The following is a 21,450-nucleotide window of genomic DNA, read 5'->3' as shown; positions in this document are numbered from 1 at the left end:
ACCCAGGGACTCCACCAGCCCAGCAAGGAAAGTATTATTAAACCTAGGCTCAGAAAGATTTAGTAACTTTCCCAAATTCTATATTCTTCCCTGTATACCCTGCGTGTTCTACTCTTCTATGTAGTGATTCAATCCGTCCTGGGTGGGGCCTCACAGGTATTTTGTGAAGCTCCTCAGGTGAGTCTAAGGTGCAATCAGGATGGAGATCCACCATACTAGCGGCTGAAGCTGAAAAGCTTGCCACCATCACTTGGAAAGAGCATTTTTCCCACCCCCAGCCCCAACATACATATACAAAAGTCATCCCATAAATACGGCTCTCCTTTCCTCTCGCCACAAAGCATGGTCGTGTTGAACTGACCTGAGATTTTATCCTATGTAAATTTCCTAAGCCATTCTCAAGGGGAGCAAAGGGTTTAGGTGCTTTCATATTTAGCCTTGTCTCCCTGGAAAATCATAAACTGTGGTAAGGGTTTGTTATTACGAGGATATTTATCATCATCATTGCTATAATTTGCAAGTGAAGGAGGTAGCTGTCTGTGCTTGCTGGCCCTTTGGAGGAAACGCCAAAATTCTCAGGCAGCTCATTTAAAGTTTTTTAAACATTACCTCCCTCCCCAAATTACAAATATTCCTTGGGTACCTGCTCTGTCTTCTCTTGTCCTGATTCCTGATTTCGTATGTCAGCCTTTCACATACAGCTAGCACCACCCAGACATGGGGACCCTGCCTGAGAAGTGGGGCCACCACTGGTCACCCCTCAGAAACCTGAGCCCCGAGTGTGGGACTATCTCACCATTTATGTCAGGCTGATGCTTATGGTCCCCAGGGACCATGAGTGGGAGAGGCAGTGTGGTGTGAAAGTCAAGGGAACAGGCTGTGGACCAACTGAGGGTTTGGATTTCTGCTCCACTGGCTCCCAGCCATGTGACCACAAACAATCCGCTTGACCTCACTGAGTCATGGTGTCCTCATCAGTAAAATCGGGGTCAAAATACATGCTTCACAGGGTTGCTGTTGTGAGGCTTAAATTTAGTAACTTATAGAAAGTCACCAAAACATTGCGGGTATTCAAGAGGTTGGTTATTTTCTCCTTAGTAGGGGTTGAACTTAATGTAAATTCAGAACATTCTGTGAGAAAGTAGAGAAAAGTTGTTCTCTTTAACCTCAGCTTTAAAAGTTGGGTGTATATCATTTCCTTTCCCCACTACCTAATAATAGCCATTGTATTTTACTGAACATTGAAGTTTACAAGTCATTTTCAGATATACCCTATATCATTTAGTTCTTAAATATTCCTATGAAATAGGCAGAACAAGTATAATTATTTTCAATTTATAGGAGCTGGAACTGAAGTTCAGAGGGGTGAATGTGACTTTCTAAAATTATGCATCCAAGATCAGAATCCAAATTCTTGCAGCTAATCCAGGGCCTCTCCCAAATACCTTCCAAGGAACCCTTGTCCTTCCAGCCCCTTCACCTATAACAGAGCTCCATGCATTCCTGAGCTCACTAACTCCTACTCGTCTTCCAAGTTACAACGTGGGTGTCACTTCCTAGCCAACCCTCCGCTCACAGCCTCCGGGGCTCCATAGCATCTCGAGCTGGACCTTCCCTTTACCTTTGTACTATATTTCAGGGGTCCTCAGGCCTGGGTGTACATTAGAGCTGTCTGAGAGATTTTTTTTTTAATTAAGACGTTTAGGGTCCACTCAAGACCTCCTTCATCACTCATCTACTTTTAAACAGTTCCCCAGGTGATTCTGATGCAGTGAACCACCCTTATTAGAGAGTATAAACCCTGTATAGGACACTGACGGAATCTATTTGTTCACCATTCAGTCCCCAGCACCTTGAACAACATCTGACAATACTATAATATAACATATTATAGTTGCTCGCATTATTTATTATTTACCATATGCTGGGTGCGGTGATAAATAATCGGCATGCATGTATTTCAGTTGATTCTGCCAGTCACACCGTGAGGAACTGTTATTACCCTATTTAAAAAAGGAGGGAACTGATGCTTAGAGAGGAGCTTGGAAAACATGTAGTAAGTACATCAGTGGCTGTTTTCAGCGGCAGCAGTGACATCTGTGTTTCCTGCCTGCGTCCATTCCAATAAGCGGAACCCCCAAGAAGGTGATTAAAAAAGAATGTAATAAGGGAATCTGGGGATATCAGCTTTCAGGCTCAGATGAGGCATTGCTTCTAGAAAGTAAGGTGATAAAACAAGGCATTGGAAGAGTTGAGGGTCACCCAGTGTGGCCCCAAGATGCTATTTTGAAGCCCCACAAATAATATGGTTTAGTTTCTGAACCACCAGAAAATTGCCTGGATTCCTCCTGGATAGTATAATAATATTTTCAGTTAAGATGCTTTTGGCTTCAAGTAACACAATTAAAATGACTTAAACAGTAGGAGTTTATTTTTCTCATATAATCCCAAAGTTGGCTTAGCCAATTATCAGCATTGTCAAGCACTCAAATGCTTCTCACCTTTCTACTCAGCCATCTTCAAATCGTTGGCAACGTTTCTCTGTTCTCTCCCGGGATGGTTGCAGCAGCTGCAGGTATTACCTCACATGACATCTGAAAGCAGGAAGAAAAGAGCAGCTCTCTCAGCCCATGTACCTCTCTTCTTTCATGAAGAAGAAGAATCTTCTTCAGAACCCACCTATTAGACTCGCTCTTCTTCCCAGAAGCAGGTCACATGGCCACTGCTAGCTTAAAATACATCTGGGAAAGAGAGTAAGGGACGTGGTATTTTCAGCTCTCCCTGAGTGGGTGGGCTTTTCCAGCAAGAAAAAAGGGGAGAAAGAAATTGGTGTCTTGACAACCAATAGTGCCAGCCATACAGGTTTTTAATTTAGAAGAATCTGATGATTAATCTAAACTAGATTCTCTTCAGAATATTTTGAAAACTAGTTTGGCCCTATGAATCCATTGTTCTTGAAGAAAGGGTTGTACATACTCTAGGGATCTCTAGATGATGATATCACTGAGAGTTGAAAGTTTGGGTGACAAGGACATTTAACAATGGTAATCCTCTTCTTTTCTGCTTTCAGGTCAACAGCGATCTTGTTTACATTACAGTCAAAAAAGATGGCACTCATGTGGTTGAAACTGTGGATTCCACCCACATTGGGAAATTAATTGTGACCAAAGAAATTGGAGGAGATGGCGTACAAGACATTACTGATACTTATAAATTCCAGGAAGGTAATTTACTACAACTGCAGGATGATTTCTTTGCCCGAGTTCCTTTCTCTATTTCATTTAGTACATATTCACTGCCACTACAAAGAGTGTTTCAGGGAATGCAGCAGTATTGGCAGCATTTGGTAGCAAGGGCAGAAGTATAAACTCTGAAGATACATCACACCCACAATTTTTCACTGTAGTTTTGCTTTCTGGTTTGTTTTGAGCAGAATTCCATTCCTGTGGCTTGTGAAATGATTTTGTTTGAAGTCAGGTCTATTTATAACAGGATATGGACATGCCCTTGCACATAAAAATATGAAGAGACCTTAATTTAAAATAATCCTATTAGAAAACACTGGATAACTAATATGATTTTAGTTCAGTAATAGAAATTTAAATAACTACTAACCTTTGTTTAGGACTTTACAAACTATTTTTTATATACATTGCTCCATTGAATTCTCATGGAAACCCCATGGCATAGAGAATACAATATTGATAGTATGGTGGAAGAAAAGCCTGGTGGTCTACTTCCAAAAATCAGCCAATGAAAACGTTATGGATCACAATGGGATGGTGTCCAACCCACATCTGATCCTGAGGACGGCACAGGACCCCGGCAACATTGCGTTCTGTTGTGCATGGGGTTGCCATGCGTCAGGAGCGATTTGATGACAGCTAACAGCAACAATAGTACAGTACAACCTCACCAATTCAGATCAGTTAGGTTAAAGGCCAATTTTAATCATTCAATAACATTAAGGTGGTTTTGTTAACTTTTATCGTATAGACGGTTTCAAACAGAAGCATTGGGTATAATTCCGTCTTGGTTGATACTGAGCGCCTGTATTAATTTGTGCCTGGAATTGTGTTTGGTGCTAGGGATTGCAGCAGTGAGCAGGACCCACCTCCCATCCAGGGCCAAGTAATAGGATCATTGTGCAGAGGGGCTTTGGGAACAGAGAATAAGGACATTCAGCCCAGCCAGGGCATGCAGAGAAAGCCAACCCCAGGGAGAGGAGTTACAGCCTATGGTTAAAGAAAGGCAGGCTGATTTTTCCAGGCAGGTTGAGCACAGCAGAGGTGCAGAGGTGGACTAGCCCCCTGTGTAGGGCTCACAGACATGGCTCAGGCATCAAGCTCAGAGGTGCCCTGTGGCCTCGGACAAAGCTGCTCACAGTGAATGGTCACCAGTATATGGAGGGCCTTGCATAGCTCAATGGAGAACGTGGAACATATTTTGCAAATAATTCATCAGCAGAGGTTCTTAGGAGAGGCATTTATTTTAGTGAATGGATAAAAATGACTAGTAATTAGCATACACCCAAATATTCATCAGCATTCATTCCTGAAGTGCTACAGAGAGCAGAGTTTGTTTTAAATATTCTAGACAGTCGCCCAGCTCTTATTTACAGAAGTAATTTGCACTGTAAAGAATGGAGAACTCCTGTGCATAATATTAGAAATTCAAGATTTTTGTCACCTGAGCTAGTGAATTTTTACTGTATTTCTGAAGTGGTTTATTCTTCCCTTCTGTTGGTTATCAGCCATTACATATCACAAATACAAAGGGTATTTTTTTGTTTTTGTTTTCTCTTTGGCTTTTTTCCTAAGAGGAAAGTTAGAAACAATATAAGCAAAGTAAAAAAAAAAAAAAAAGTATCCTTTCAGAATAGAGTTACAGGCAAAAAGGTTTGGAATGGGGGGAAAAAGAAACTCCACAGAAATAACTGAAAGAAACTAGCTACAGCATTTATTCATTCATCCAAAATTTGCTATTAAGCACCTACTATGTTCCAAGAAGGTCTCTGGGTGGTATAAACAGTTTGCACTTGGCTACTAACTGAAAGGTTGGCAGTTTAAACACATTCAGCAACACCACAAAAGAAAGGCCTAGAGACCTGCTTCCAAAAGGTCACAGCCAAGAAAGCCCTATGGAGTTCAGTTCTACTCTGTAACATAGGGGATCACCATGACTCAGAATTGACTCAACAGCAAAGGGTTTGGTTTGTTTTTTGTTTTTTTTTATATTCCAGGAGGAGTCGCTGGGTGGTACAAACAATTAAGCACTCTACTACTAACCGAAAGGTTGGCAGTTCAAAACCACTCAGAGACTCCTTGGAAGAAAGACCTAGAGGCCTGTTTCCTAAAGGTATCAACCTTAAAACCCCTATGGAGTGCAGTTCTACTCTGAAACACGTGGGATCCTCATGAGTCAGAATCAACTTGATGGGAATCGGCTCAGTAATAGTGCAATCAGGGGTCCCTGGGTAGGAATCCCTGGGTAGTGCAAATGGTTAACACACTCAGATGCTATCCAAAAGGTTGGAGGTGTAGGTCCACCCAGAGGTGTCTCTGAAGAAATTTCCTGGTGATCTACTTCCAAAAAATCAGTCATTTAAAAACCCTGTAGAGCACAGTTCTACTCTGGCACACATGGGGTCACCATGAGTTGGTGTCAGCTCGGCCGCAACTGGTAACTGGTATACTCCAAGCACTGTCTAGGGATGAGAGATAGTCATAGCCCCTGCCTTCCCATCTAGCTGGAGAGACAACCAGGAAGACAAGCGGTGACCTTGCTGTGTGACAAGTGCTATGGCCAGGGGGTGCAGATGCTACAGGTGCACAGAGAAGGGGTACCCATTCCAGGATGGACCAGGGAAGGACTTCTGGATGAATTTAATGATGGGTTCAGTGAGACCAAAGGAAAAATAGGGATTGGCCAGGTGAAGCATGGGGAAGGATTCTCAAGGGAAAGATGGCAAGGCAGGTATTGCAGTATGAATTCTCCTACTTGGAAGAAGTCCTAAATAGTGTAATGAACAAAAGGCAAGCGTACAGGGAGCTAGGAGAAGCAGTAGGCGAGCTGACTAAGCCACCAAATGTCTTGTCTAAACCACGTAGCAGAGCTCAGTTGCTATGAGCTGTCAGCTGAGGAGGTGCCAGCGAAGGCCAAATTAAAAATGGGACAGGGTCAGATGCCAAGAGAGGAAGGACCACACACTGGTTCACGAAAGAGAAGTCAAGCTTGGCCAGGGATGGGCAGCAGATTAAAACATAAAAAATGTGCCAATTTCAAATGAGGAAGGCATCTGATGACCAGACCTCCAAGAAGACTAGGCTCCAGAAGAAGGACGGTGCAGTGGTCTGACTCAACCACCAGTAAAACAGGTTGTTGTCAAGTATATTCCAACTTATGGCCACCCCATGCGTGTCAGAGTAGAACTGTGCTCCATAGGGTTTTCAGTGATGTGACCTTTTAGAAGTACATTGCCATGACTTTATCCTGAAGCGCCCCTAAGTGGACTGGAACTGCCACGCTTTCAGTTAGCAGCCAAGCACATTAACTGTTTGCACCACACAGAGTCTCCTGGCCTAACCAGGAACCCTTCAATTCTCAGATAACTGTAAGATTCAGTGTACTCTGCTTCTGGGGCTGGAGTTTGATCTCAAGTGGTTAATTAGCCTTTTACTCAGGTTGGCATATACGTTTCACATTCTAGCTTTGGCAATGACTTAGTGGCATGCTACTTTGAGAAGGATGCTGAGGCTGCATCTGAATATGGTGGGAAAGGGTAATTGATTATTGATGTCTGCATTGGGCAGAAAGGAAAGGGTCAGCAACATTCATGACTGTAGAGTTGCCACCCTGGTTCACACTACTGAGTTTCCCAAACAATTTCTCCAATCCACAAATGCTGTGTGGCCACTAGAACATGGACATGAGTAAAAACATAGAAAAGAAATGATTATCAATATAGAGATCAACTATTTTAATTAAATTATGGAGAGGTCACTTTTCACTTCAACTAACTAAAACTTAATTCATTTTATAACTTTCTTCAAAATATAAGATTAAGAAACTATAAAGTTTTGAAAACCAGAATTCTTCAAATTTTTCCTGTAGCAAAGCACCTGTCTTGATTTTCTCCATCAATTATTCCCTGTCTCTTGTGTTTTTGTACATTCCACGCTCCAATTATTAATGGATGTTTGCAGCTGTTTCTTCTCATTTTGAGCCATGCCACATCAGCAAATGAAGGTCTCAAAAGCTTTACTCCATCCACGTCATTAAGGTCAATTCTACTTTGAGGAGGCAGCTCTTCCCCAGTCATCTTTTGAGTGTCTTCCAACCTTGGGGCCTCATCTTTTCTATTGCCTCCTTCCCACTAGCATTCAAACGTGCTCAAAAACCTTTTATATTAAAAAAAAAAGCAAAAACCTTTCAGCAATATATTTCCCACCAAATGTTGCCTCTTCCTTCTCTCTTCTTTCCTCCACAGCCAGCCATCTTGGAATGGTTGCCTAGACTAGGGATGATGTCCTATTGCCTTCCTTTACCATTCATTCCATGCTGTTATTTAGTTTTCGCTACCACCATGTCCTTGAACCTGTTCTTCTCAAGGCTGCAAGTGACTACTTGATCACCAAACAGAACAAATGCATTTCGGACTTTATCTTATTTGACCTTTCAACACCTCTCAATGCTATTGTCCACTTCCCTTTCTTGAAGTTCTCTCTTCTCTTTGTGTCTATGATACCACTTTCTCCTGGTTCTAACCCCACTTACCTGACTCTTTCTTCTATCTCTTTCTGCAGCTCTAAGCTTGCCTTTCTTTACCCACCTTCTCACTGTTCCTTCGTCCTAGAATTCAATCACTGGATATTTCCACCACTTTTTGTTCTTTCTCCATAGCTGTTGTTCACTCTCACACATGTGCTGTCACCCCGAGTCCACGTCTTCAGCCCAGACTTCACTTTTAAACCCAACACAGAAATCTAAAACTCACCCTGTCCCAAATGTCACCTACTCTCCCCTCCCTCCCCTATCCTAGATCTATTTCTCCTGCAATCCCTATCCTAGTGAAGAAAACCACAATCCACACAAATTTAGCAATTTGAGAGTTGGCCTAGCCCTCCTCTTTTCCTTATTCCTTACACAGAGTCCATCAGCAAATTCTCTAAATTTTTCCTCTGAAATATTTCTCATATTCATCCCCTCCCTCTATTCCATGATTACTTCTGAGAATTTAATTGTATCAGGTATGTAGCATGCACTCGGCTGATATCTGAAAGGGTGGCGGTTCAAATCCACCCAGAGTCTCCTCAGAAGAGGACCTGGCGATCTACTTCTGAAATTAAGCTGATGAAAACCCTACGAATAAACAACAGTCTGATCTGCAACTGATCATGGGGTGGCACAAGATTGGGCAGTGTTTTATTCCGTTGTGTGTGGTGTCGCCCTGAGTTGGAGATTGACTTGACAGCCACTAATAACAACACAAAGGCAAATGATCTGTCTCTGTCTGAAAGCAAAGTGCTTCTCCAGACCTCAGACAGTCAGAGCCTCTGTCAGGTGGGACCTGGGTCCAGGAGACACAGAGGTGAATGAGACAGACCACGTCCCTGTTCTCATAGTGCTTATTTCTGTGGGGGGTGGGGGCAGTATACTGCCACACAGTGTGGTGTGACAAGTACTGTGAAAAGGAAAAAAAAATCAGGTGATGTGCTAGTGATGAGAGGAGAGGACCAGGATTCGGGTTGTCCCCATGTGTGTCAGAGGAGAACTGTGCTCCATAGGGTTTCCAGCGGCTGATTTTTTCAGAAGTAGATTACCAGGCCTTTCTTCCAAGGTGACTCTGGGTTGACTAGAACTGCCAAGCTCTCAGTTAGCAGCGAGCATGTTACCCATTTGTATCACCCAGGGACTTCCCACCATCTCAGCTCCTCCCCTAAAGTAGCCCCTCTCTGATCCTGCTGCTGGAGTTTGCCCCGCACTCTGTCTGAACCCACATTTGGCCCCCATCCAAACCAGCGATCGTTAATGCTCTCTCTCGCTAAGCTCTTTTGCCAAATGATTTCTGCTAAAATATTTCATGGCCCTTTTATTTTTGTAGCCCCTCCTTCCCTTTGTTGTTATCTCACTCCTATTGATCTGTAAGTATGTGCTGTCGCCAATGGTAGAACTAGACCAGTTGTTTCCGACACATTCTTGCAGTCTTGACAACAGAAAAATAGTTAATGCACGCACACACACACGCACATGCACACACACACATTCATGTTTGTTTGCAACACCTGCTGGCATTGTCTCCACCATTGCAGAGGAATAGGAGCCTCCATTTATTTGCATCTACTATGCCCACGTAGAGCCCTGGTGGCATAGTGGCTAAGAGCTACAGCTGCTAGCCAAAAGGTTGGCAGTTCAAATCTACCATGCACTCCTTAGAAACCTCATGAGGCAGTTCTACTCTGTCCTATAGGGTCGCTGTGAGTCGGAATGAACTCAACAGCAACAGGTTTGGTTTTGGATTTATGCCCAGGCAATCTGCACAAATCCTCTCTAATCCACCTGACAACCCTGGAGGTAGGCCCCCTCATTTTACACGGAAGGAAAGTGATGGCCACAACAGGGCCCACCGAGTAGCAGTGCCTGCTGTGCAGGGTAGTCGTGAGGATTAATTGACATAGGGGACAGCAAGCACTTACCATATAGTTAGCTCCCGATGATATTCTCAGTCTCCATTGCCTTTCATTATTAACTAGGCAACATGGAAGCCACTATCTTAAAATCAGCATAATTATAAGCATAAAGTGTTTTTTTTGTTTTTTGGGTTTTTTTGCTATTTCCCTGACTAGTTTTTACAAGCCAAAAAATGTGCCCTTGTCTTTACCATCCTCAATGCACTAAGATATGCTCAGTGATATTTAGGGTGGAAAAGAGAACAGCTACTGTCCTTCTACACCTCCAAGACCTGAGCTTGGTAAAGAGCGTTACCTAGTCTGTCAGCATCTGGGCAGCAAGCTACCAGGCCTGCCTTGCATTTCCCACTTCCTTGCCTGAACAAAGCTATCTTTTTCTTTTTCCAGCACTTAGCCTTTCTCCTCCTCCCTCTCCCTTCATCTCCACCACTACCACCTTGGAAAACCTACACAGACATTTTCCTCAAAGCAGCACACATGTCTTAAACTGCACTGAAACTTTAGTGCACAGCCAGGTGCCAATAGTTCCTCCAAAAACTCTGTTCTGCGTCAACTGTCAACAGAGTTCTGGAAATCATGGGTTTAAGAAAAGTAAGCAAGTCTCTTTGCTGTAGGGCTTAATCACAGAACTTTGGGTAGGCTAATGAAGTTTGTGGAGATCCAGGGAGCAGCGCTAGAGAATGCATATTCCCCGAGGGGATTTGACCTGAGAGCCCTTGTTGCAGGGACTTCTGTCATCACCTTGCCAGATCTGAGTAGGAATCCCTGAGTGGTGCCAGTGGTTAACTTGTTTGGCTCCTAACTGAAAGGTTGGAGGTTCCTAACCACTCAGATGCACCACAGAAGAAATGCTGGCTGTCTACTGAAAAATCAGCCACTGAAAACCCTATGGAGCACAGTTCTACTCTGACAGACATGGGGTCACCATGAGTTAGAGTCAGCTCAATGGCAGCTGCCTAGATCTGAGTGTTGTGGGGCAAACAGCACAGAGGAGGGTGGAGGCAGAGGGCAGGAGCTACCTGGAGTCAGCTCAACAAGGAGCTTTTGGGGCAGCCCCAAGTGGAAGACAGGTCTTGTTTGGGGAGGGGTCAAGGAGTTTGAAGGGATGATCATGAACAGGAGAAAATACACATTGCAGAAGGTAGGACGAGTTCCAAAATCTACACCTAGAGATCCCAAAATCCTAGCCACATAGAGGGAAGCACATTGGCCCCACAGTTCAAGAAGAGTTAGATTTTGCCTGTTATGCCTGTTGGACCCTAAAACAGTAGCATTGGAGATAAAGCCCTTAGAGCAACAGCCTCTCTGGGTAGAGCCCAGCACCACCACTTACTAACTCCATGACCTGGGCAGGTCACTGACTCTTGGAAGCCGGTTTTGCAGCATTTATAATGTGGGAATAGTAACGTCTACTCAAAGGGAAGCTGTGGGCCCAATGAGGCATGGCTCAGAGCCCAGCATGCAGCATGAGCTTATTAATGCTCCTTTCTCATTAATGGGTCTCATCTGCTCTTGTCACTCTCTCTGGATTCATCTTAGGTCAAGAAGAAGAGAGGCTGGCCCTAGAAACTGCCCTGATGTATGGAGCTAAAAAACGCATCAACACAGAAGGCATCCTGAAACCACGGTCCAAGGTTGACATGAACTTTGGAGTGGAAAATGCTGTGCTGGGGAAAGACTTCAAAATTACCATCACCTTTCAGAACAACAGCCCCAACCGTTACACCATCTCAGCCTATCTCTCGGGCAACATCACCTTCTACACCGGTGTCGCCAAGGTCGAATTCAAGAAGGAGACATTTGATGTGGTGCTGGAGCCTTTATCCTGTAAGTTAAAGGGTGTGGTTCTCTCCAGAACTTCTCAACTGACTCCCTGTGACCTCGGGGATGACCTCCCCCTGCCCCAATAACATTCTGTCAAAGTGAAAGTTCTCCCCCAGAGCTAAGGAGAGTGAACTCATTTATGGGAGAACCCACCTATTCTAGAAAAGCCTCAACTTTTGTCTTTAAGTCCCAAGTATGGAGGCAAACACTGAAATTCTCAAAGCCTAGAGCCCCAGGTAACTTGTGAAAACTAAATGTATCTTAAAATCTTGCTACTCAAAGTAATCAGAACAGCTGAAGTGTCAGCATCCCATGGGAGGCTGCTCCCCAGGCCTGCTGACTGGGAATCTGCATTTTAACAAGCTCCCCCGGGCATTCACCCACACAGGAAAGTTTATGAAGCTCTGGTCTGCAGGACCCATCTCAGAAAGCAGGCTTCCTGGGGGTTCCTCTCTCTCGAGTTAGGAAAGGCTTTGGGGGGCTGCCCAGAAGCAGTGTGTGTTTTGATTGACCATTTAGAAGACAGGGTATGTTAATTTTTTATGGCTGCCTTAACAAAGTATCAGAAAGTGGGTGGCTTATAAGAACGGAAAATCGTTGTCTCACAGTGTACGATTTCAGAGTGTTGGTAGGACCATGCTCCCTCCAGAGGCTCAAGAGGAAGACCTTTCTTGTCTCTCTCCCTCCAGAGGCTCTAGAGGAAGACTTTCTTGTCTCTGTCAGCTTCTGGTAGCCCCAGGCATTCCTTGGAGTACACGTGCATTTTCACAGGGTCCTTTTTCCTCTGTCTGTCTCTCTGTGTCTCTTCTCTTTTGCAAGGCTACTGAGATGAGATTAGGACCCACCCTACTCCAGTATGACCTCATGTTAATTTAATCGATAGCATCTTCAAAGACCCTATTTCCAAACAAGGTCACATTCACAGGTACAGAGGTTAGGACTTCAGTATGTCTTTGTGGAGGGGTGGGGGTGGGAGGGACACAATTCAATCCATAACAAAGGGAGAAGTAGGCTCTGCATACAGGCTCCTTCTTTGTTTCTTAAAAATGATGTGTCTGAAAATGTAGGGCCAGGACAGAGCCAGATGTTGGGAGAGGAGAACAGATTCAGAGGGTGTGCTGTCCCAGAGCTGTAAAGGACTTGGCTCCCTCTGCCATTGCTCCTGGTGCCTTTTTCTCATCCTTGGTTTCTTCCAGCCTCCCTTGCATACATCCCCTTCCAAGGACTCTTTTCACTATAAAAATTCAGAATATTTGAAGCAATATTGGGATCAAAACACTGAAGCCTGCCTTTGGGATTGCAGTTTGACTAATTGCATTCCCTGGGGTACTAGTATTGGTGGGCACCACAGCTGGTCATACAACTGGCAGAAAGTCAGGTGGAAGAACCTGGGCTACAGCCAGAACATGTCAAGTTAGATCAAGCAGGTCGGGAAGGGTGAACACTTTCAAGACATTGGGTTTCTGTTGATCTGGCATGTGGCTCTGCTTCATTGGTGGACTCAAAAAGAAAAAAAAAAGTCTACAAATAACAATTTTTACAAAGCAGAGACAAGCAAGACTAATAGGCACCCCTGGGATAACCGAATCACATGTTATCGATTGTTCTTAAGCTTTCTGGATTTGGTATTCCCAGAAAAATGGGGAACTGTTCCTGAAATCCTAATTCCAAGAAACCAAACCAAAACTGAAGGAAGTAAATCTTCCTGGATTCAGTAATGAAGGTAATAATTAAATCACCCTAATACTTTCTTTGGAAACTGGAAAATTTAGCACCTTTCCTATCCCTGGGGGTAAAAAAATTTTTTTTTAAAGTTGCTATCAAGTCAATTCCAACTCATGGCGATCCTGCAGGGCAGGACAGAATAGAACTGCCCCGTAGAGTTTAAAAGGAGGAGCCAGCTGATGGATTCAAACTGCCGACCTTTTGGTTAGCAGCCGTAGCTCTTAACTACTACGCCACCAGGGTTTCCTCCCTAGGGGTAGGAAAGATAATACTTACAGAAAAGAAGAGTCAGTATTAAGGACTCAGGAGGAGATCAGCTGTCATCATTTTGTAGAACAGTTAGACACATGGGGCGTAGAGAGCCTGAGCTTTGGAATCAGACAAATCTGGGTATTCCTTGTGACTGTGCCACGTCCTAGCTGTGTGGCCCTCAGCAAGTAACTTTCGCCATCTGAGCACAAAATCCTCCTCTGCAAATGGAGATGACGCTACCTTACGTCCCACGGTTGTTGCGTCATTCCCCAGACCTTTATTTAATGCTTTGCAAGTCCAGGTACTGTTTTGTGCTGGAGACATAGCAACAAATAAAACAGAAGTCCCTGCACTCGTGGAGTTTACAGTCCAGAGGGGTACCAGACGATAAACACCCACGCAGTGAGTGTATCGTGTGTTGATGGTGCTAAGTCCAATGGAAAAAATGAAGCCGGTTAAGGAGGATAAGAGTGCTGGGGGGCAGGGGTGGTCAGGTAAAACCTCTCTAATAGAGTGACCTTTAACAGAGACCTGACAGAGGGCAGAGTGAACCCTGTGGATATCAGAGGAAACCATAAGTGCAAAGGCCCTAAGGCAAGAGTATGTCTGATGTGTTCAATGATCGGCAAGGAGACCTGGAGCAGAGGCGGCAAGGGGGACAGTGCCAGATGCAAACCATGTAAAGAATTGTAGGTTCTTGTAAGGATTTTGACTGTATTTCCAAGTTGGGTGGGTAGTCATTGGAGCTCCCTCAAAACCTGCGCAGCATCATAGCAACTGGCAAGCTTCCAGTGAAGACGGGTGGGGGCTGCGCATGAGGTTCATTGGTCAGGCACTGAAAGAGCTTCCTGCAAGGGAAGTGAGAATTCTCCCCCTAAACCAGCACTGCCGCAGTGGGACAGAGCAGCATGGTCTGTTATCCCTCTCAGTCATGTATCTGGGAACAGCTGGCCAAACCTAAGCCTGGCTCAGTATTAACACAGTTCCCACCCACTGAGCTCATCCCAAGAGCTTGTCCTGTATACCTTGAAGGGAACAGCAGACTTCTGTGCTTTATCCTGCAGGTAACAGCATTAATCATATGCAGTGAACTGCTGTGTACATTGCAGAAAGAAACATAATTCCAGACCTTGATCAAGCAGGTCAAAGATATACATTTCTGGGTGGCCCTATTAAAAAGAAAGTTTTCCAAGGAGAATTGAAGGCATACTTTCCAGATTGATGATTAAAGGGAATGTGTGGGCTGGAGTCAGCTGGAAGATTTGAATAACTTAAACCTTCCAGTACCTTCAAAGGTGCTATCATTTCCACTTGGATATATTTAGTTTTCTTTGCTTTTTGGAAGAGATGAGGCAGCTCCAGTCTGTGTCTCCCCTGGCTTTCCCCAGACACCGTAAATGATGTTGGCAGCATCCCAGCTCCACCACTCACATAGTGAAAATCTATTCTTCTTTCTCTTGCCACGTTTAATAAACTTTATCTAGAACAATTTCTTGTTCAGTGGCAAAACACAGCACTTACATAACATACTATTTCAGGAACACTGTTCTCTTGGGCTCTGAAGCACAGCCCAGTTTCTTTAGTTCTATGATCTTGGGGATTTGCTATCTCAAAGAATAAAGAAGTCCTGTTGCTGAGATTGTGAAGGCAGCGAGAACCTCTCTAAAGACTGGTAGGAAGAGAGCAGGCACATCCCACCAGCCTAAAGGAACCTAGTGGTCAAATATAAAAAAACCAAAAACCAAACCCAGTGCCGTCAAGTCGATTCTGACTCATAGCGACCCTATAGGATAGAGTAGAACTGCCCCCAAGGAGTGCCTGGCAGATTCAAACTGCTGACCCTTTGGTTAGCAGCCGTAGCACTTAACCACTACGCTACCAGGGTTTCCAGTGGTCAAATATATGCCTCTAGAAATAGCCAAAGGAAGTCCTCTATTTTTTTTTTTTTAATTATCGTAGCTAGTGTTTTTTTTAGAGGGAGCTAGAGGCAAAATGCATGTTCTTCAAAGCCTGTCACTCTGCTACTCCATCAGGCCCAATCTGGGGCCAAGTGAAAACAGGCCACATATGCTCAGCCCAGATCGTCCTCCACTTGGAGCCATAGCCTCGTTCATGGGGACAACTAATTGCTAGGGGAGCTGTGGAGAAAGCAGGGACCAGGGTCAGATCCAAAAAAAGCAAAATGAGTGGGTCATTCAAAAAGCCAGAATTTGGGGGCCAAGGTCAAGACAAGGTCATAGCTTCAAAACATTCTGAATAGAACAGAACTGCCCCAGGAATCAGGCCAGTTCTTTAGCACTTGTCTAGGATGAAACAATGCATTTTAATAACTCCTCCTAGCCTAGGACAGGGCTCCTCAACCATTGCACTACCAGCATTTTGGATGGGGTACTTCTTTGTTGAGGCATCCTTTGTTTATAAGGATGTTGAGAACCAGCCCTGGCCTCTACTCACTAGGTTCCAGTAGCACACACCCCCAATAGTGACAATCAAATATGTCTCCAGATATTGCCACATGTTCCCTGGTAGGGGCAAATTCGCATCCAGTTGACAACCACTGTGTTGGGCAATCACCCATTCTGGTTTGCCGGGGATCAAGGGGGTTACCAGGACTTTCAGTTTTAAAACTGAGACCATCCTAACTCCTCCCTAACTCTGCCCTAACTCCACTCCATCTGCTGCCAGAACCACCTACAGCTCAAAAACTCTCAGACTTCAGCAAGCATCATCTGAGGATCTTACTAAAGTGCAGAGCATGAGTCAGCAGGGCTGGGAGGGGTTATGGAGCCTGCACTTCTGATGAGCTTCCAGAAGATGATAGTGCTGCTGCTCTGGGGACTGCAGGCTTGGAGTAGCGAGGTCTGAGATGGAAAGGCCCATGCCTTCCACTTAACCAGTCGCCGTTCACTTGATTCCAACTCATGGCGACCCCGTGCGTTTCAGCATAGAACTGTGCTCCATAGGGTTTTCAGTGGCTGATTTTTTGGAAGCACATGACTGGACCTTTCTTCTGAGGCATCTCTAGGTGGACTCGAACCTCCAACCTTTCAGTTAGCAGCCAAGCAGGTTAACCATTTGCACCACCTAGAGCCTCCGTTTTCCACTTAGACTGAGGCTTTGGGCAGGACTGGTTCTGTGGCGTTCACCTGGTTGCTGGTGTAGTGCTTCTTGGCCCTGGCTGCACATTAGAACTTGGTGAACATTTTTAAAATACTCTTGCCTGGGCCCTAACCTTAAGGACTCTGACTGGATTGGTCTGGGATAGAATCTTGCACAGCAGGTTCCTCGGTGTCCCTGGGCGATTGTAATGTGGATCGAGTTGGAGAACTACTCCATTATTACAGGGCTGGAGGCACTCATGGCATCTGCTCATTTGTGGTGAGTCTTTGCAGTGAGGTGCTGCCCAGGCCTCCCTGGTCTCCTGGTCCTCAGGGCCTAGGGTACGTCACCACAGACCAACCCCAGGGTCTAAGAGCCCCAGCCACGGGTCATAGATGGCCTGACACACCCTTGGTTGGGAGCCAAGGTGAGTCCTGGTGGGTCACCACCCCCCAAGAGCACCACCCTACGCTCCCCCAAGCACAGTGTTCCATCATTGATAGGGGCCTGGTGCTCAGTCTCCAGGGCTAATACGGGCTTCTCTCTGCCTTTTAAACTGACAGCCAGGAGAGCTGTTTCCTTTGATAACTTCCACAGAGGAGCTGAAGGAGGGATCTTTGGCAGAAGCCCTGAATTGTACAGGGAAGAGGTGGAGATGTTTATAGAGGCTGTGCTCTGTGCTGAGGATGGAGGAGCGAGTCATTGCCCCCCATCCTGGGCTGCGGCTGCCACTGCGTCATCAGCAGCCTGGCTCTGCCCAGGTGGCAGCCCTGCTGCACCGTGCAGAGGCCTGGCCAAGGACTGCCCTTTGCACTTTAGAATCATGAGCTATAGGAAGTAGGAGAGAGAAAGCAGGCAGGGCAGCCAGAGCCTCATCGCAGTGGCCAAGCCACAAGCGAGAATCCCCTGCCCCCCGGTCCTCAGCCCAGATGGTGATTGGAAGGGAGCCAGGGCCACTCCCTCACTGGCCCATTGTCCCCAATACCTAAAAAGCAGCACCAGTGATCTGCAGAAACAAGCATTTGGCACAAGTATCTTGTTTTGAGCTGCAAATAGGACAGGGAGAGGAGAGGGCTGACTGTTTCTGATGAAAGCTGGTTTCAACAGCTTCTTTCTCTTAAACAGAAAAAACGTGATGCAGGGAGGTACAGAAAAAGCTGGGGAGAAAACGTGGTGGCTGCAAGGATAAGGCTGCCACAGTTCGCAGCTGTGCCCCCAAGTATGCTCCGTGGCTGGGTGAGATGCTGCTTATTCTAAGAGGTCAGCAACACCTGAGTGCCCTTGGCTACTCCTCATCTGCCCTCGTGGGGTTGCCCTCTGCCCAAGTCCAAGCAGCTACAGTTAAAAACTCCTGGCTCCTCAATATTAAACATCTTTGTGAATCTCTGGGTGGTGCAAATGGTTAAGTGCTGGACTACTAACTGAAATGTTGGCAGTTTGAACCCCCCCAGAGGTGCCTTGGAAGAAAGGCCTGGTGATGTACTTCTAAAAAATCAGCCATTGAAAACGCTATGGAGCATGGTTCTACTCTGACACACATGGGGTCGCCCTGAGTTGGATACAACTTGACAGCAGCTGTTTTTTTGGTTTGTGGTGGCATTCTATTTTACAACACCAAAAGCTTTGTTCTGAAAGTTTGACACATCTTTTCTAGCAAGGCTTTACTGAATATTAAGTTTCCAGCACCTTCTTTCATTGACAAAGAAGCAGGAGAGCTTGTCCCCAATTGACTCTGTTCTATTCGCCCCTCACCTTTGCTTTGTCCCTGGATGCTGCTGTGTGAATGTGGGAAAGAGGGCAGAACTTGGGGGGAAAATAAGATAGATCCCATTTCAGGTCTTGATGGCTGGTGTATTGTTTCTCCCCCTGCCAGTCAAGAAGGAGGAGGTGCTGGTCAGAGCCGGCGAGTACATGGGCCAGCTGTTGGAACAGGCCTCCCTGCACTTCTTCGTCACAGCCCGTGTCAACGAGACCCAGGATATCCTGGCCAAGCAGAAGTCCATTGTGCTAACAATCCCCAAGGTCATCATCAAGGTCAGTGTTTGCATCACAGACAAGGCTGTGGATTAGGTATCCAGGCTTAGTGAACGTGAGAAAAGTGAGTGTTCTGTTCTGAAAAACAGATCCAGGATCCTCCTGTTCTTTGAAAGAAGCAAACCAGCCTTTATATAGACACGCACATATAACACTCTTCTCTCTTCTCCAGATTTAAATATATAGATGTGGCTGCAGATACAAATATAACCTGTGGGTATAAACACTTGTGGAGGAAGATAAAGATGTGTGATAAATGCAGAGACTTAGAACTCTCAGTGTCTCAGAATAAAGTGGGCCAAGCAGAGCGTGTGACGGATGCACTGCCTAGATAATCTCCTGAATGCATTTTGGCTAGAAATATTGTTAATTGGGGTATAATCCGTATGCAGTAAAATGCACAAATTGAAATATACAGCTTGAGGATGGTGACTTTTTACATATGTATGCACCCTTTTTTTTTTTATGCACCCTTGTAACCACCAGTAGAATAAGATATAGAGGATTTTCAACATCCCAGATATTTTTTTCTTGTGTTTTCCAGTCAACAGACCCTCTCCCACCCACTTGTCACCAAGATAACCACTTTTCTGACTTCTTATACTGCAGTTTTGCCAACAGTTTTGCGGAATAGTTTGGCTAGTAGATTTAACATTGCCTCGCCAGGGACCACGAGAAATCTCTGCCAAAGGGCTCAAGGGACTTGGCAGAGGAGAGTTATGGGTGGGCAGGAATGGAGGATGAATATGGTGGCCGGTCTACTCCTGTTTCTCAGGAGCACAGCTGTAGCTTCTGGCAGTGTCTGTGGCCACGTGCCTGAGACACTACTCACCCAGCCTCCAGCAGGGACTTTGGGGTGTGGCACCGTGTGGTTAGAGACTGCTCCTCGACTCTGGAGAACATTTTTCTTGAAGTGGCTAGGAGTGGTTAGCACAGGTCCTCTAAGGAGTGTTTCTGAAAGGAGGTAGATAAGTCAAAATTGTATCAAATGTGTCATATTTTAAATGGCCCTAGGGTGGGGGTGTCTTGTTTCTTAAAGGACCTTTGCTGTGAGTCATTTGTAAAGGTAGTTCCTATGAATGAAGCATTCAAAATGGCCGCTTTCATTGCATTCTTACTAGGTTCCAGGCACTGTTGTCAAAGCACCTCATATCCATCATCATTCCATTTTCAACACACAGCAGCCCTACGAGGTAGGCAGTACTAGTATCTGCACTTTACAGATGAGACAACTAAGGAGCAGAGAGGCTCTGCAAGCTTGTCCAGGTCCCGCAGGCTGCTGTGAGTCAGGCTGAGCCAGCTTTCTCACTGCTCTGCGTGGTCTGGTCCTATGTGGACGGTCCTGTAAGACAGCCACGCATGCAGGCCCTCGGCAAGGCTTGGCCAAACTCAAACACTTGTGCCTGTTGAGGAACAGAGTGCCAGGTGCTCCATCTCCAGAAAAGCCTGCACCACCTGGTGTCTGGTTCTCTGGCCCCAGAACCACCCACAGGCAGACCCGTCACACACTGTACACGAGAGGCCTTGAGAGACAAGATAAGAATGAGAGTGGGTGCTGGGATCCCCAGAGGCTCAGTAAAGCCCAAGAGGACATGCATTCAATACCATATGGCACCATAGACCACCTCCAGGACCAGCCATCCGTGAGTGGGAAGGCTGCTCATCACGGCAGGCTCCCGAGACAGGTGTCAGCCCTCCTCCATGCCTCCCTCAGCCCACAGGAGCAGGGCTCACAGTGAACTCAGCCCTGGGACCAATCCCACCAGGGGCCAGGCCCACGTGCTTTCCCTGTAAATGAACCAGCAGCTTGTCCCTGCCAAGGTCTCAGGAGAGAGCCTCTTCAAGCTATGAAGCGCTCAAACCACAGCCTAACACAGAATTTAATTGTACCGCTGATAATAAACTGGATGTATAAAGGAAACTAATAACTTTCATCTTTTAGGCATTATTAATTTGAATGATTATTTGTTAGTCATCTTCTGGGCTTATTTAAAGAGCACTTTCACTCCCCAGGAGCAGAATCAAAATACCTTATCTGACAAGTTGACTAACCTGGGGGTTAGCAGGGGAGAGCGTGATCTGTACTTTTAAAAGAGTCGCTTTGTTTTGTTTTGTTTTTATTTGGACAGAGGTACTGGGGATGCTGTTGTGGAGAAAGTGTACTTAGAGGAGGGGCTGGTAGGGCCATTTGGCTGGGATTCAAACATGAGACACATATTCTGGTCCTGGGCAGTGATGGATTAGCTCAGGAAAGGGACAAGGCATCTTTACATAAATCATCCCTCAGGAAATCTAATAGCTCCAAGGACAAACTAAATCTGACCCTGGGAAGAGATATGTCTGGACTGAGTACCTCATATCCTAAAAGCCACCCAGGTGTCACTGAGCTGTGAAAGGCCCTGATTCTGGAAACTCTGGCTCATGGAGTGGGGACCTGGATATCTGCTTATGGACTGGAGTTATGAAATACAGAGCCATGCCTACAGTTGTGAGTGTCCACCCTGAGTGACATAGGGAGAGGGAGGCCCCAGGGCAGGGGAGGGGAGAGGAGGGATACTCATTGTAGTAAAACTGCAAAACCGCAATGGCTCAGAGTTATCTAGGACATATCCCCATATTCTAGGAAAATTCTAGAACCTCTCCTTCAATCTCTTTGAGCCCGAGACAGACCCACAGCTGACTGCACCTCCTAGGGCTATTATCCATGAAGGTGCCGGGCACAGGGTGAAACAAAGTGAGAGACAAAAAAAAACAGGAGGATAGGAACCTCCCCTTCCCTTGGTTTCTATTCAAGAGGAAGAATGAGACAAGCGCATGCATGATGATA

At 45.6% G+C, this 21,450-nt stretch overlaps 1 protein-coding gene across 1 annotated transcript in view; it reads left to right on the top strand.

Moving 5' to 3' along the window:
- Window positions 1-21,450, top strand: part of F13A1 (coagulation factor XIII A chain) — a 235,778-nt gene that overhangs the window by 185,012 nt on the left and 29,316 nt on the right. The window contains exons 11-13 of the mRNA XM_049882606.1: window positions 3,071-3,224; window positions 11,229-11,516; window positions 18,463-18,623. Coding sequence (XP_049738563.1) covers window positions 3,071-3,224; window positions 11,229-11,516; window positions 18,463-18,623 — 603 coding nt within the window. The remainder of the gene's footprint in view (window positions 1-3,070; window positions 3,225-11,228; window positions 11,517-18,462; window positions 18,624-21,450) is intronic.

Source organism: Elephas maximus, chromosome 1 (genome assembly GCF_024166365.1).
Source record: "Elephas maximus indicus isolate mEleMax1 chromosome 1, mEleMax1 primary haplotype, whole genome shotgun sequence".
Taxonomy (NCBI): domain Eukaryota; kingdom Metazoa; phylum Chordata; class Mammalia; order Proboscidea; family Elephantidae; genus Elephas; species Elephas maximus.
This window is presented reverse-complemented; position numbering and strand designations above follow the sequence as displayed.